Here is a 17,364-nt window from a genome sequence, read left to right on the forward strand (position 1 = left end):
AAGAGAAGAGGCGTGAAGTAACGGTTTCATCGGATTTTATTATTATTATTATTATTATTATTATTATTATTATTATTATTATTATTTTGTGTTGAATTGGATTGGTTTGGATTTTGGCCCTTTGATTTTTTCAAGTTGACTACTCTCATGCGAGTGTGTTTTTTCACTAAATTAAAGGGTTACTATTTTTTTGCTATAAAAAAAACACAGAAATTAGACTACGCGTTGTGGTCAAGCGAGCACCGGCTTTAGTGAGTGGCGAGCCACGTTGGTCACGAGCACTACAACACCCTCGCTTCACCACTCGTCATGAGCGGGCGCCGCGACTTCGGGTGAGTGTGGTTGTTTGGGCTAAAGGAAGAAGATTGATGGGTTGGCTTGCGAATAGATAAAATGCGAATGACAATGGGGATAAATGCACCGGTGGCGCGACCGAAAATGGTTGAAGGGTTGGGTCTAGTTAGCGTCACATGGCATAATATGATTGGATGAATTCACACGATGACTTCAGCGACAACACACAGCCTTACAAGAAGCAAGAAACCGAATATAAGTGAAAAGTTCTTTCAGGTTAAACTTGGACAAATCGATGGAGGATGTCTTTACATTGTGTTATATCGTTTCGGTGATTTTGCATAGCGTTGGTGTTTGGTGTGATATTTCAATTATTTATGTTTTTTCGGTTGAAGATGTGTTTGACATCCATAAACACATCACCGGAGCTAGGCAAAAAAAGAAGATGATGCAATTGATTATTATGGTGGTTTGTTGATGAATTAGAATAACTGTATTTATTCTAATCTTGTGTATTAAAAAATAGTGCTAGAAGTTTGGATTTGGATTGGAGTAGATGGAAAATGATGACCGTGCAATTTGTTTTCATGATGTATTGTTGCTAGCCCTCACTAGCTACTTGTTAGGGAGGGTGTCTGGCTGGTGTTTATGAAATTTCCAGTTCAAAAAATATACAATAAGTAAGAAACCAAAGAGTAAAATAACAACAAACTACGTCACGAGAAAAAAACAAAAAACAAAAAAACAATCATAAAGAAAAGTTCGCAAAGTTAAAATTGCATCACTTTTCCCACTCCAAGGCCCTAGCCCTATCTCTTGTTTTTATACTTGACCCATTAAATGAGTTACTCTGATGTTATTAACCCACTTATCCACCGGCAAATGTTTATTGTTGAAGATCTAATCATTTCTTGATTTACACATCATCCAACATATGACTATGTAGATTGCTTGAATTCTCATACACTTCTCTTTTTTCTTCTTATACTTGTAAGGATACTTGAGAATTTCTTTTACCAACTCAAAATTGGTTGTAACAGGAAGTTTCACCCATGTGTTTATTAATTTATTGATTTATATAATTTATCCACTTTTATATAATGGTTCAACTAAACATTCTGGGTGTGTAGTGTTGGGTTTCAGTGGTGATCAGTTAAAATTTTGTTTATTAAAACCGGTTCAATAAACATGATAAATAATAATTAATCTTATTAATTAATAATTATACGCAGCGGAAAGTATACAATTAGTCAGCACCGAAACTAAACCCGACAGGATCCGGTTATAGACAATACGAGTACGAGTCAAACGATAAATATATTATTATAACTAACGATATATTTAAGTTTACCTCGGTTAATAAATAACCGGTCGAGACACCGAGAGTTAACGAGCGACGCTAGGTGACGAAACAAACAACAGGGTGGCGCCGGTGCACTACGACAGCGGCGGCAGTGGGTTAGGAAGTTCGGGACAGCAGCAAACAGTAGCAGCAAGTTATGTGGTAACTGCTGCGGCGACAGCCGGTGACGCGATGGACAGCGGCGGTGGCCGGAGAAGTGCTTGCGGTAGTACGGACTGTCTTGCTTGATGCCGTGAGCAACAAAAGGTGGGGTTCTTGTTTCTTTCTCACGGCTGCTGTACTGTTTCTTTTTTGGAGAGCTCATGCATGTCTTTATATATATATCTTAATATATATTGATAATCTTTTATTATTAATAATAAATCCTAACTTAACCTTAAAGCCCAGCTCGTTTAAAAGCCCGCTCCATCTTATTTATCTAATAAATAAGCTTTAAAATTATTATTTATATATGGTATAAATGATAATCCCGTTAAATTCGTCAATACCGGTTAACTAATTTAAGCGGATTTTATGCTCGTTACCCAAGGTGTAACTCTTACGGGTCAAAACTTGGTCGGCCGCATTGACTTTACCAAACCGGTCCATAAAATCCAACAGTCTCCCACTTGGACGGTTTCTGGTTAAGTTCCTTAACACTGACAGCCAGCGGTGCTCTAGCTACACATGGTTGCCCCCAACTAGTTATAACATTTTAAAGTCATTAACCAAAACATCTTGGAATACACTTATTGCAAGATAATAAGCTTATGGTAATCGTTGTCATCTATCCTTTCTGTATAAGACATTAATTGAACAATGAGACATGGATCATATCAATCTCATACGGTGTTCAATCATTATTGTTCTCGATCTAGAATCAAAGTGGTCCAATCAAACACACAGTTAGTTTGGGTGAGGCCTCACACTTTACCAGTTTGAATCAACGAGGGCGCCAAGATGTCTAACTGTTACATATCATGTAAGAGTACAGAATCCCATCTTGATTACATACAACTCCCACTGAACTTCAGATCATTCCCAGCCAATGCCTTTATAGCTGGCAGTTACGCGACAGCGGTTGACACTGATCAAAGAATAGTCTTTAGTAAACGAAAGTTCTAATATGTATCTCAGGTCTAAGGATACTAAATGAGTATACCAGTATCAAAACATCTTATGACTAAGATCCATGAAGATGATTTGATGCGAGTTACATCCAATGTTATTCATAATGAGGTCTGTGAGTTTGGAAGTCAACTCCTTGAGTCCAAAGTCAGAATAGTCTTAATTCAGAGTCGTTCCCACGAGTCTGACCGACTACGGATAATTTAGAATAAAATATTCACGGATTAAACGTATTAAAACCGAAAACAGTTATATTATTCAACATTTGCATTTAACCATTAATTCAAAAGAGAATTTAAAGTATAACTGTTTGAAATGTTCATACATCCAAATACTAAATCAAAACAAACTACTAGCTAATCTAAGACCGATAGCATCTCTGTGATGATCATGCTTGTCCTGAGTCATCGGTTTAGTGAACGGGTCAACTAGGTTTTGATCTGTGTCTACTTTGCTTATTATGATGTCTTCTTGTTCCATTATTTCCCGAATGAGATGAAACTTCCTTAGAATGTGCTTGGCTCTGTGATGAGACCTGGGCTCTTTGGCCTGAGCAATAGCACCTATGTTATCACAGAACACCTCGATTGGTTTATGAATACTCGGAACCACATCGAGATCAGCGATGAACTTCTTCATCCAAGCAGCCTCTTTAACAGCCTCTGATGCAGCTACGTATTCCGATTCGGTGGTAGAATCCGCCACCACACTCTGCTTGAAGCTTTTCCAATAAACAGCTCCTCCATTGATAGTGAATACATATCCTGATTGTGAGCGTGAATCATCTCGGTCAGTCTGGAAGCTAGCGTCAGTGTAACACCTTACAGTGAGTTCTTCTTCCACTCCTCCAAACACCAAGAACATGTCTTTCGTCCTTTTCAGGTACCTCAGAATGTTCTTCACAGCAGTCCAGTGGGCGATGCCAGGGTTCTGCTGAAAACGACTAGTCATGCTCAGTGCATACGAGACGTCAAATCTAGTACATAACATAGCATACATGATAGAACCAATCGCTGAAGCATATGGAATTGCTTTCATGTGCTTAGTTTCAATGTCTGTTGCCGGAGATTGCGATTTGTTCAACACGGTTCCTTTAGCCATGGAGAGAGCTCCCTTCTTGGAATTATCCATAAAGAAGCGTGCCATTACTTTGTCTATGTATGTACTTTGACTCAGTCCTAGAAGCCGCTTAGACCTATCTCGGTAGATCTTAATTCCTAGAATATAAGCAGCTTCACCCAGATCTTTCATTGCGAAACAAGAGCCCAACCAGTTCTTAACTTCCTTAAGCATAGGGATGTTGTTTCCAATGATCAGTATATCATCCACATACAGGATGAGGAATGATATAGTGCTCCTACTATCCTTTCTGTAAACACAAGGCTCATCTTCATTTTTGATAAAACCAAACTCTTTGATTTTCTCATCAAAATGAAGATTCCAGCTGCGAGACGCCTGTTTAAGTCCATAAATGGACTTATTTAGTTTGCACACCCTGTTAGGATATTTAGGATTGACAAAACCTTCAGGCTGAACCATATAGACATCTTCAGACAGATGTCCATTAAGAAAAGCAGTTTTGACATCCATTTGCCATATCTCGTAGTCATAGTACGCGGCTATGGCAAGTAATATCCTTATCGACTTAGTCATAGCAACGGACGAGAAGGTTTCATCATAGTCAATACCTTGAGTTTGAGTAAAACCTTTCACGACTAGCCGTGCTTTATAAGTCTGCACATTTCCATGCATGTCAGTTTTCTTCTTGAAAATCCACTTGCTCCCTACTGCCCGACACTCGGGGGGTAGCTCAACCAAGTTCCAGACTTGATTATCACGCATAGATTGCATCTCAGCGTTTATGGCATCTTGCCATTTCTCAGATTCCGAATCTAAGATAGCAGATTTGTAATTAGTAGGTTTGTCGCTTGACTCGTCTACTAAGAAGACCTCGGGACCATCTAGATGCCATAGGTATTTAGAGTTTGGTACGCGAGTCCTATTACTTATGCGAACACTTGTGTTCATGTCCGATGTATCAGCAACAACAACTTGTTGATTAGACGTTTCAACTTCCTAAGCGGTAGTTTGTAGTTCTTGAATTTCTTCAACATCAACAATATTATCTCCAGTTCTAGTTAATTAACGTACATTACATTCCTTACTTACCAATAGACGAACAGGTAAGTACTAATACGTATCTTCGGACGCATACTGGTAAGTAAGGAATGTAATGTACGTTAATTAACTAGAACTCACTCAGCGTAGCTGACTTTTAGTATGCACGCAGGCAAGTAGAATGAGACGAGTTGCTTGAAGAGGACACGTGGCAAATAAGAGGAAGACTGACATCGCTATGAAGAGAAGACACCCGTGTCATTTACATTTTATGTTTAAGACTTGACTTATGTTATTTAAAGACACGATGTTATGATATGTATGAATGACTTTTATTCCAAGAAATGTTTTAATTAACTCTGATTTTACGAATTATGTGAATGAGTAAATCCAACCAGTGAGAAAGTAGGACACCCGGATCAGAGGGCCTTACATTCTCTTTCCCAAAATTCCCATCTCTCACCTTTTATATTCATTTACAAGCTTTTGTAATGCTTGTAAGTACCTCACTTGTGTGTTAGAGGATTTACCTTCTAATAAGTTATTTACGAAATGCAGCTTGGAAACCATTCGGTGATACTAGGTGTGACTCAACCCGATATCAAAACCCAAATTCGTATGTAAAATTTTTAATGCTATGGTTAAAACCTAATATTTTCATAACTGGATCGGACAGCGAACCAGACGACAACAGGTTTACCGTCCGAACCGGTCTAACAACTTTTGCCCCAAAAATGACTTAAGGCTGAAAAAAAAATTTTCAAAAAAAATAATAAATTTAACAACTTTTGCCCCAAAAATGACTTAAGGCTGGAAAAAAGAATTTTCAAAAAAAAAAATAATTTTTTCATAGTAAACCGGTTCAACCGGTCCGGTTCTCCGATCAGACTAGTGAACCGGTTCGAACCGACCGGTTTTCTAGAAACCGAACGAGCTACATAGAGCCGAACCGGTCGGTGGACCGAATCCCGACCAGACCGGTCCGGTTCGGTCTCAACAACATTGTTAAAACCAATACCTTTTATTTACCTCTATATTATTTGTTTCAATTCAAATCTAAAGAACTTGAAATGAACTTAGAATTTGATCTCTTTAATTTCCGTTAAGAAAGAAGAACCTGTGAACTTTCTGACTGCTTTGTTGGAGGGAAGATCATCTATTCGACCGGCTGACATTTTGGTGTTTGGATGGATAGTAGGAAAACATGCATGTGTGGATTTAACAGGGTTTTCCCCTCTGGTGGGCTTAGGGAGTAGTGGTTTCACAGTCAGTCAAGCTGCTTTAAAAGTTGCTTCCGTCAAGGTAATTAAACATGAGAAGGCGTGTCTTGACAACCAACATGCATTTATTCCTTTTGCTTTTGAAACTTTTGGTTTCTTCGCGCCTGAAGCTGTGGAGTTACTTACCCGAGTTCAATGGATCATGCATAGTAATGTGATGACTCCAATATCAACGAATGTGGTTTTAAAAAGATTGGGTTTTGCAATTCAAAATGAGGTAGCGTCGCAACTTGTTGTCCGATTGGCTTCTGTTTCGATGTAATCACTACCATTCAGTTTGGAAGAATTTGGAAACATGTTAACACCAATGACTACAATGAGATGGCCATGTTTCATTTGGGGTTTATTTAATGCAAATTAGTTACTAGAAAAGTAGAAAGTGTATTTTAAGAACATCTTGATATAAAAAAGTTTATTTTTTAACGGCGCGATCTCATTAAAATGATCGACAATTATCCAACAAAAAGAAGATACAATCAAAGAAAATGAAATAACACTCTTTACTTGTTTAATACATCATATTTCCCCCATTGAACCCACTTAATTCCACTTCCTTTGAACGCAATACTATCCACATAAAACCTTGGATCTTTATTTTCTCCACGGTCTCGTTCTAAATTGTTACAAGATCTCATTATTTCGTGCATTATTCCACACACCAAACAGTTATCCGGGAAATAACTTGAACTAATGTGACACCCGGTAAATTCCCAATCCCTTAAAACAACCTAAATATTAGGTAATTTTGTTATGTGCGCCCTGCGCGAGCGCGCTATGTTAATCAGCGCGTGCATTTGTTATGTGCGCCCTGCGCGAGCGCGCTATGTCAATCAGCGCGTGCATTTGTTATGTGCGCCCTGCGCGAGCGCGCTATGTTAATCAGCGCGTGCATTTTATAAGCGCCATGTTAAGAACCTGCGTGGGCATATGTTATATGCGCCATGCGCGAGTGTATTGGTTTTATGTTTCTATAACTTAATGTTGTCTAATGGGTTGACCGTCTCGCATGATGCTAAGGCGGGTGCATCCCAAATCGTTCATGCGCGTGCGGAAGGGGAACTAACCTCCCCGCATGGCGGGAACATTGAGAACTAGTTTGTCTGAAGCTCCAAGATGGAATTGACTTCAACATGACTGATCACTATGTTGAAATACCAAGACCACCTGGAGAATCTACAAATGAAACTCAATGTCCCTGACTGCGAGAAGGTCACGCACCTACCCGCAGCAAAGAAATGTCCTTCACGCAGAAAGCTATGCGCACAAAGTGATACGCGCAGAACACTTAGTCTATTCTCCAGATGTAAGGAGATTACTCCCGCCCAAAAAGAAACGGTAGCGTGTTTCAGAGATTTTCCACTTTTTACTGTACACTGACAAAGTACCTGAAAAAGCACACGGTAACATGAAAAGTCAACTGTCAGCCACCCTACTCCCACCAACCACAGACCTGCATGTCCTGTCCAAATCAAATCAAAATCTTTTATCCACTACACCACTCTTAAATAAATAATAATAATTTCCATACTTTATCATCATTACACCTAGATATGAAGAGATTACAATCCCCTAAAGCAAGGGATTGTGTTTCCTTGAGTTTGCCTATAAATATGTAACCTAAATTATCACCCAAAACACACTTCAAACTTCTCTCTTAAGAACTGCAACTTGCACTAATCATCTCCCAAGCATCCGTTGTTTTCGTTTCCGATCCTGTTACCAGGTAAGCCAAGAATATAACCTTAAGATCTGCTTTCCAACCCTTATATTCTCCTAATTCTTGATCTTAATATATATACTTCTTGTTATTTAATCGCATTCTAGACCTTCAATTCCGAGGCCAACACCAAGAAAACCCGAATCTCGATTAATCCCTTAACAAGAACCACAGGTGAGTCTCACAGCCCCTATTCTCGCTGTTTTCACTGTTTTTAAACTGTTTTCGGGGCGAGGGACACGTACTTAAATAATGTTTTATCATGCTATACTTACAAGCTATGCAAGCGATTATGTGTTTAAATTATATTTCATGATGAGCAATGCGAACGGTTATCTAAGGTTTTCGATGTATGTGCGCTAGAACTCGAGTAAGTGATCACTTTACCATTGGAACCCTAAGGGTAGGGACTGCTGGTTTGATCCACCCACTCGTAGGGGTCGCACCTCTTTGCATGGACGAGTGCCTAGTATGGTCATGGGGCAGTACTATGGGTTTGAGCCCGCTCGTAGGGGTCGCGCCTCTTTGCATGGACGAGCGCCTTGTTTTCCGGCACAACGTCCGCGCGTAACCCGCGGGACGGAATTATTGATTAGCTCGTAGGGGCAGCGCCTCTTTGCATAGACGAGCACGGTTTTTCAGAAATGTCCACGCGTAAACCGCGAGACGGCATTATATTATTTAGCTCGTAGTGGCAGCGCCACTTTGCATGGACGAGCACACTTCCAGTAATGATCGCGCGTAGCCCGCTGAACGACTTTTATCAGAAATATGTGTCAGATCCATGTTTTCATACGGATGATCAAGTATATGTTTAGACATGAAATCAGAAATGTGTTTCAATATGATTTTTATTAAGACTATGATGCAATGCGATTTATCAAGTTACTAAAACTTGTGAACTCACTCAGTTTATACTGATTCAAATGTTTTTACGTGTCTTTCAGGAGATAACTAGGTAGCGCATGGAGTCACACTTAGAGCACCTCACGCTGAACATCTAAAACTAGCTTTTTGGAAGATTTTAGTTCTATCCCTTCGATGCGCGTGGTTGTTCCCGCCGCGCAAGGGGATATGGCATGGAAATCTTCAACAGTTTTATACTTGGATGTTTTTATGTAATTTTTAAACAATGTAATGTATTTGTATTAAACATTTCATGCGCAATGAAAATCTTACTATGAATGTTTGCAATGGCCCGTGCTTAATTATCAATCCCCACTCGCGCGCGCCCGGCTGTTTCCGCCGCTCAGGGCCGGGTGTGACAACTAACTTCTTTTGTACACCATTTCGATTCAAGTGCTTGTGAAGGTTCATGACAAAAAACCAAAAACGATGGCATCTTGCACCAAGCTACAATGCTTTGCCAAACTAAATCCAAGCAAAGTGGACACATATTAGTAGCCAGCCATCAATATGTTTCTCCTGATCATAGCCGTTCGGGTTTGAGGTGCACAAATCGGGTTTTTCAAATACCTGGGTTCGGGTATGACCGGGTATTGGAAAATCGGGTATTGGCAATAACCGGGTCGGGTACGGGTCCGGGTATTGTCTCTAAAAACCATACCCTATGCATCGGGTTCGGGTCGGATATAGAACCGGGTATTCTAAAACCGGGTATTTGAATACCCTATTTCCGGGTATCGAGTAAACCATATTTTCAGGTTTTTTTGCGGTTTTTTCGGGCTTTTTTCTGGGTATTTTTCGGGTATAGATTGGATTTTTTAAAAGGTTGCACTTTTTAGGGGTATTTTCGGGTAATTTTGGATATAAATTGGGTATTTTAAAAACCCGGTTTCGGGTATTGGAGAAACCCGGTTCCGGGTATGGAACCGGTTCCGGTTTTCTGTTATTACCGGGTATAAATCGGGTCTGGTTACTGAAATGCATACCCTATCCGGACCCTACAGGTAGAGTCGGGTACGGGTTCGAGTATCAAAAACCCGGGGTATTAAAAAAACCGGTTCCAGGTTCGGGGTTTTTTGCACCTCTAGTTCGGGTTGCAATCCTAAACAAACTTTCCAACAAAAAGAAATATTAACTTTATAGGAATCCAATTTAAATGGAAATCTCCATATTGGGCCAAAGCCCAACTCCATTTAAACCACAAGTGTGATTTAATTGACCCAAATAAATTAGTTTCCTACTACACATGTGACCAAAATCAGTATAACATGCATTTACTTTAACAAGTCACACAAACCCCATTACAGACCATTGAAAACACAGCTGTCTTTTCTACGAACATAATAAGAAAAAAAAAGTCAAACCATTAGAAAAGAGAAAGAAAGTCAATATAGGGGGGACAGTCTAGGCAGCAGCCTAAAACCCCTTTGCAGCCATTTTCATTTCAAAACCGAAACTATAAAGTCCTTTACAAACCCTAGCTTCCTTATATCTATCTATTTATGACCCTCAAATTCAATCTTTTTTTCACTTTTCTTGTGATGTTTGTGACGATCGGCGATCGGTGAGTCCAAATTCAACATACCCATTTGTTCATTTTTCAAGAATTGGTTTAAAGATTGTTAATTTGTTGATTTGGTTGGTTGATGATCGTAAAGTTTGATTCTTCTTTGTTGGATTTTGTTTTACAGGCTGTGAAATTGAAGGTTGATTGGTAAAAATGGGTAATTTATGCTCCAATTCTGTTTCTAAGGTGAGGATTGTTGATCAATCTGTTTGTATGCTTTTAATTTTGATATTTTGGTTGAATTTGAGCAAATTGGATGAGGAAATTGAATTTTGTGATGTTTATGGATAAGGGTTTTGCTCTCTTTAAGTGTCTAATTAGGTTTTTTGGATCTAATTAGCCTTCGATTTTGCACCGGATTGTTGAATTTTGAAGTCAAACTGTTGGATTTTTGATTTTGGGGATTATGAGATTTTGTAAGGCTATTTGGTTTATTTGGGTGGTTAAATTTTCTTTACCTGGTTTATTGGGCTGTAAGTCGGGTATCGTTGTTTTACGGGTATGGTCAAAGTTGACTGCTTTTCATATTGAATCATGCTATTGATTCATTTTGTGATTTGAGCTGTAATTCGGGTATTGTCGTTTTACGGGTATGGTTAAAGTTGACTGCTTTTCGTATTGAATCATGCTATCACATTGATTCGTTTTGTGATTTGAGCTGTAATCGGGTCTTGTCGTTTTACGGGTATGGTTAAAGTTTACTTCTTTTCATATTGAATGATGCTATCTCATTGATTCATTTTGTGATTTGAGCTGTAATTCGGGTATTATCGTTTTACGGGTATGGTCAAAGTTGACTGCTTTTCATATTGAATCATGCCATGTCATTGACTCATTTTGTGATTTAAGCTGGTTTTTTGATGGATTTAGAACATATAAATTTCATGAGTGTATTGGTTGTGCTTGATGTTGGTTTTTGGATCAAATTGCTACTAAAAGTCAGTGGTTGACTTTGCATGTTTACAGACATTTACATTATGCTACAACAATTTCAAGAATCGTAATTTATTGAAGGAGTTGATGTAAATTGGCTTATGTGTAATTTGACAATTATGGATGTATGAATAAAGTCTTTTTTGTTGTTGACTTTAGCATGAAGGAGAGAAGTCAGCGAATAGCTCGGGCAAGGGACAAGGTCAAAAAGGGTCGGTCAAGTACGGTTTCACCCTAGTTAAAGGGAAGGCTAATCATCCAATGGAGGACTACCATGTTTCCAAATTCATCCCCCATCAAGGGCGTGAGCTCGGACTCTTTGCCATTTATGACGGGCATCTAGGGCATAGCGTGGCTTCATATCTTCAAAAGAATTTGTTCGACAATATCCTAAAGGAGGTTAGACTTCTAAATCTAATACGCAAATGAATATTTGTAATTTAAGCGCTCTTAAATTTTTTAACTAAAAAGATTATACATAAAACAATCAATAAGGTATAAAACATTTGAGGACTGTAAAGTCTTTTATGGAAATGGAGCTAGCGTGTCTGGATAAGATTGTTTTAAAGTTTCTTATTTTGGATCGTTTTTGTTTTTGCGTGCGTCATATTTTCGCTTGCAATGCGTATACGTACTCACTTTGGTTATATTGTGTGCGTCATATGTTGCTGGCAATGTGCATTGAGTTTTGTTTAAAAGTTTAGTACCGTGTTTGTTTTTCTGGCAATCGTGACTGACATAAAGCATAACTTACGCTGGGTAGGTGGTGTTTAAGGGGTAAGGCCGGAAAAACCTAAGACCACTACTAGACAACGATTAGGTGCTTACCAATGTGGCACCCCTTGAAAGTTTTGAGAGCTTATGCTTTTTTAATGTTCTCAAAGAAAATGAAATCTTTGTTTGGATTCAAAAGTTTATGCTTCTTTTATTAGCATCCAAAAACATACCTGTATGCGATATTTTATCACCCGTTTTATTCCAACTCATCCTTGATTTTGATGTATCCAACAAAGATCATGTTACGCGATAGTCTTTCAATCAATCACATGACTTATTATTATTATTATTTGCTTTTGTTCTTTACCATATGACGTTTCGTGTTATGGCAGGGTGAGTTTTGGAAAGATCCAAAGAGGTCAATTTCAAAAGCCTACGAAAGGACCGACCAATCAATTCTTTCTCACAATCCTGACATCGGAAGAGGTGGGTCCACTGCGGTTACTGCTATCCTCATCAATGGTCAAAAGCTATGGGTAGCAAATGTCGGGGATTCTCGGGCAGTTCTTTCAAGAAAGGGTCAGGCAATTCAGATGAGTGTAGATCATGAGCCTAATAAAGAGAGGAGCAGTGTTGAAAACAAAGGCGGTTTCGTCTCAAACATGCCAGGTCATCTTCTTATAACATATTATGATTACAAAAATTGTTATTACAATAATAAGTTCATGTATTAACATCTAACTTCAGACCGGTTTCCTTTTTAGCTAATATATGATTTATGTATCAGGAGATGTAGCGAGAGTGAACGGACAACTAGCAGTTTCGCGTGCTTTTGGAGACAGGAATCTCAAGATTCATATACGGTCCGACCCGGATATAAAACAAGCAAAAGTCGATGCAAATACAGAAATTCTCATTCTCGCAAGTGACGGGTTGTGGAAGGTAAAAAAAAGCAAAACTTTGACTTTATAAAGTCAACGAGTGTGTTTGACTTTTAGATTGACTTTTATTATGGGTGTTGATTTAGGTTATGACGAACCAAGAGGCAGTGGACATGGCGTTAAAGATCCGGGACCCAGAAAAGGCAGCGAAGCAGCTAGCATCTGAAGCTTTGAAACGAGCAAGTAAAGATGATATATCGTGCATTGTTGTGAGGTTTAAGTGACGAGAATACATGAAGAAGTTTGTGTTTTAGGACGAGTGTGTGCAGTAATAGGCTGTAAATTATGGAGGGTTTACAAAGTTCGTTGCCATTGTGGATTACAGTTGTTTTCTTATAAGGATATTGAATTGTCCGTGCTCGTGTTGTTGGTTGTTATTTTATTTTTTATTTTTTTAACTTCCCATCTTGTATTTACTTTCGATTTTAAAAAACCAACACATGCACTAGGGATGAGCATTTTCAGTATTGATACTGATTAGTACCGGTATTTTCCAAATTTTGCATGAAATACCAATACTGTACCGGTGCCAAATATTTCCGAATTTCGGAATCAGTACCGGTCGGTACCGGTACCATCCCCTTCGTCATAACATTTTTTTAATGGGGTTGTTTTTTTTGATAATCGGATTTCTGTTAACTTAACATTTTGAAGTTTTGGGTTGGGTTGTGCTGGGTAAGATAAATAATGAAAACTTGTTATTTGCTCTTGAACGAGGATTCCACATCTTTTTGAAAGATTGGCGAATGAAGAACTTTTACTTTAAAGACCACTTTCTAAAGAAGGAATTACATGCACATCGAACCAAGTACTCTGAACTTTTCAATAGTTCATTCTCTCCCATCAATCTCTAGCCTTTGATCGAAATCAATCCACTAAGATAGAACACGATGAGCATCGGTCGTTGGATTCTTCTTTTCAACCAATAAGTACAAGAGCAAAAGTACATGTGAGAATGAGAGCAAGCCTCAATTCTCTAACTTATGCGCTACTTATAATAGTAGAGAATATGGCCGACGAAATTAATCACGTCACTAGTCTCCACATGCTGTAACGACCTGACGAAATGTACTACTTCTTTCATTTCTACCGGTCAATAGGAAACGTTCTTTTGTTCCTTTGAGGGCACAATATCATGCATTTAATTCAATGCTAGGTCCGGGTTTACCCTCTAGACCCTCATCACATCTCTTCACTTCCCAAGGCTATTTGCTTTAGAGCGTGACAAAAGTCGTAGCGTCATCAATATTCAAAGAAAAGAAAAGAAAAGCTGGGTCTTTTTTCTCAAAAACTTTACAACTAAATATGGCTGATTGTGAATGATAGTTTATAGTCCATTACAATATTATTAATTTACTCTATCTTAATTTTCTTTTCCATTTGGCAATGAAGACATAATTATAGAGTTACAATTTTTTTCCTATCTTTTCCTTCCGATCTAACTTAAAAACCACTTTCTTTTCTTTTCTTTTATTTTAACTCGAGAATGTCTTTTAAGTATATAATTTCTTTTCCTTTCTTTCCCTGTCCAATCTTATTATTTCTTTTCCTTGTATTTTAAACCCGTGAATGCAATGTTAGCCGTAGTATAAGATGGGCCAGTGGGGGCATAATTTTAAAAATTTATTTTCCTTCCCGCTAGATGAATCTTTTAAAAAGTAATAATTTATATAAACAAATATTTTCTTTATATAAGTGACGCCACAATAGTTTTCTTTACACCAAAAAGACAATTTCATTATTATATTCTTAAAGTGGAAACGTACATGAACGATATTTTATATGGCCACTATTCGTCGTCACCACAGCAAAACCCTAGCAACGTTTTTCATGTCTCCATCTCCGATCGCCGGAAAACATGACGGAATCTCATCCGGCAGCCACACCATTCATACTCCGTAGCTTCATCCTACCCTTACTCATCTACACCGACGAATCTCTATTAAATATCACCAATAAATTCAAACTAATCGAGACCGTACGTTATATTATTATAACCGCCTTCACGTTCTTCCTCAATACAATATCTTCTGCTTTCAATTCCGATTCATATTTCAATTCCGGCGGTTACGGTAAGTGTACAGACGCCGGCGATGGTAGAATAGAAGGTGACACGTGCATCGCACGTGATCTTAATCAACTACTCGCGATGCTTAACGAGATTCCGGTGAGTTCGAGAAAGTACGCCGAGAAATTGATGGACGAGAATCTCGAGGTGGAGTACGAGCCGTTGCGGAGAGTCAACGCCGTCGCACTCGCCGGCGCGTTTTCACGGACGCTTGAACAGCTGGAGTTGGCGGCGGCGGACGGCGGAGAGGAATATTCCGGTGAAGATGCGGTTAAGAAGATTAGTGGCGGCTATTTTGTGTTGGACCGGGTGGTTAAGACGGTCGGGTATTTTGGTGACGTGGCGTGGACCCGGTTTGTGAAAGGGAAAACCCGGTTTGGGGGTTCGGGCGAGAAGCTGACGGCTGAATTGCTTTGGCTTGCGAAGAAGCTAAAAGATTGTGGGAGTGTTGATGAAGCTGTTTGTCAAATGGGCTTCGGCTTCTAAGTTGGGTTTTGTGGCTCTCTCGGCTCAGCCGCGGCTACAAGGCTCGTTGGTCAAACTTTCTGGTATTGATTCTTTTCATCTTTGACTTTTGTCAATGTATTAAAATTTTAAAAATGTAAAATTGAATTATAATTTAAGTATATTAAATACTATGGGAAGTTGGGAACCTTAATTAAAAAAAGGAAAAGAATTAAAAAAAATGATTGTCTTGAGGAGAGGTGGGCAAAAATATATCGGTTAACCGAACGAATTCGAGAACTGAATCGAAACCAAACCGGTTTAAAACTAATTATGTAGAAACCGGTTTGGAACCGATTGAAACCGTAACCGAACAGATCGTAAACCGGTTTGTAATTTTCTCCACCAAAACCGATTCCAAACCGGTTAACCGAACCGAAATCGGGCAAAAACCAGTTAAAACCCGAACCGAAACCGATCATAACATGGTAAAAAACCGGTTTCAACCCGAACCGACACCGATCATAAACCAGTTTTGACTTGTGTTGACCAAACCGAACCGGTTTTAACCGAAACCGGTTTTGAGTTTTAAACGGGTTTGTGCACCTCTAGTCTTGAGCTGTGAATTAAATAAAAATAAACCCGATAAATACGATATTAATAACTATATTTAACATTTTTCATCAAGTTGGAGCGTAAATGTTTTCAAGTTGTTACAAATAAAATTTAAGCATCAGCAGAAATGCGATACATAACGGTATTATTTGATAACTAAACTATGCTTGATTGGTAATAACTTTATTATTTCGGTTAATGTTAGAAAATCTTTAATTAAGTGTAAAGTGTTAAAATCTAGACCAAAATATGTATTTAAATGAAATCTTTCACCTTGCTAAAACAATAAATTTGTAAATAAACCCTTCTATACAATTAATTGATAATCGAAACTGACTGAGCCGATTGGTTATGAATTTTTCAAAATTGTGTTCCAATGTTACAATTTTAGATTCCTTCTGAATGGCAAATTTAGAAAGTTGTAACATAGCCTTAAAACCGACGCAGTGTATTTATTTAAGCAAGTGGAAGGTATGGGAAGTGAAGACGATGATGAGGGCACCATGGAGGAGCTAAGGAAAGTGAAAATGAAAATGTTAATGCCATGGGTACCATTTTTGTGTCGATCTAGCATTGGCACAGATGCACCTGTACTAAGTATTAATGAGAAGACTGAGCTTGAAAATGTGTTAGGTGAGCTCATAATGTGTTTAAAACATGAAGAGCAAGAAAATGTGTTGTCTTTATGGCTCCATCACTTCACTCATTGTCCGTCCTCTGACTGGCCGAACCTTCATCAATGCTATGCTAGTTGGTGCACCACTTCCCACAAGCTCTTGATTCTCGACAATAAATAAGAAGGTGCACGAGTTTTTCAATCAAAAAACCATGGTTTTCAAGAAACCGCGTGATGGACAGATGTCAAAGTCTAGAAATTGCATAAAATGTTATGCATGTTACTAGATGGTGACATTATATGTTTTAAAAGTTATGAATTTGTTAGGCATATAATAAGATATTTGTCACAAAACATAGTTATTAATTATGTAATTAATGTTCATTCATGAAGCAATATAGAAAATGTGTAATGTCACAATCCATGTTAAAAACATGTTTCTTTCTTTTCTTGCTTACAGCTTCTTGGGTAGGTCGTATTTCGGTACTTATTCGTTAGTTAATGTGACACCCGCATTTTGTAAACTTGTAAATTTATTTATTTATTTTTCCAAATTCTGTTTATCTGTTCATGTATGATCAAACCTTTTCATTAATAGGCATATCAAGTACACTACTGAATGTAAAGATTACAAATGAAAGAAAGAGTTGTTTCATCATTTCAACCTCTATGGAATCT

At 38.3% G+C, this 17,364-nt stretch overlaps 1 protein-coding gene and 1 pseudogene across 2 annotated transcripts; both read left to right on the top strand.

The window, feature by feature from the left end:
- Positions 1-10,476: 10,476 nt before the first annotated feature.
- LOC143546796 (putative protein phosphatase 2C 9) lies at positions 10,477-13,269 on the top strand. The gene is made up of 5 exons (XM_077038380.1): positions 10,477-10,538; positions 11,445-11,684; positions 12,395-12,671; positions 12,790-12,944; positions 13,030-13,269. Exons 1-5 carry the CDS (start codon positions 10,506-10,508, stop codon positions 13,165-13,167), a joined length of 843 nt encoding a protein of 280 aa, XP_076894495.1. The 5' UTR covers positions 10,477-10,505; the 3' UTR covers positions 13,168-13,269.
- Positions 13,270-15,130: 1,861 nt separating this feature from the next.
- On the top strand, positions 15,131-16,884 carry LOC143546797 (uncharacterized; annotated as a pseudogene). The gene is made up of 2 exons (XR_013137654.1): positions 15,131-15,559; positions 16,518-16,884. The product of XR_013137654.1 is annotated as an uncharacterized LOC143546797 (transcript).
- Positions 16,885-17,364: the final 480 nt, after the last annotated feature.

Source organism: Bidens hawaiensis, unplaced genomic scaffold, assembly GCF_021521415.1.
Source record: "Bidens hawaiensis isolate Kalapana, Puna unplaced genomic scaffold, B.hawaiensis_p1.1 tig00014466_1, whole genome shotgun sequence".
Lineage (NCBI taxonomy): Eukaryota > Viridiplantae > Streptophyta > Magnoliopsida > Asterales > Asteraceae > Bidens > Bidens hawaiensis.

Bases quoted from the DNA above. Each gene is read 5' to 3' on its own strand.
- LOC143546796 (XM_077038380.1), top strand. From the start codon at position 10,506: ATGGGTAATTTATGCTCCAATTCTGTTTCTAAG. The intron at 10,539-11,444 runs GTGAGGATTGTT...TGTTGACTTTAG, and splicing joins GCTCCAATTCTGTTTCTAAG to CATGAAGGAGAGAAGTCAGC. The intron at 12,945-13,029 runs GTAAAAAAAAGC...GTGTTGATTTAG, and splicing joins CAAGTGACGGGTTGTGGAAG to GTTATGACGAACCAAGAGGC.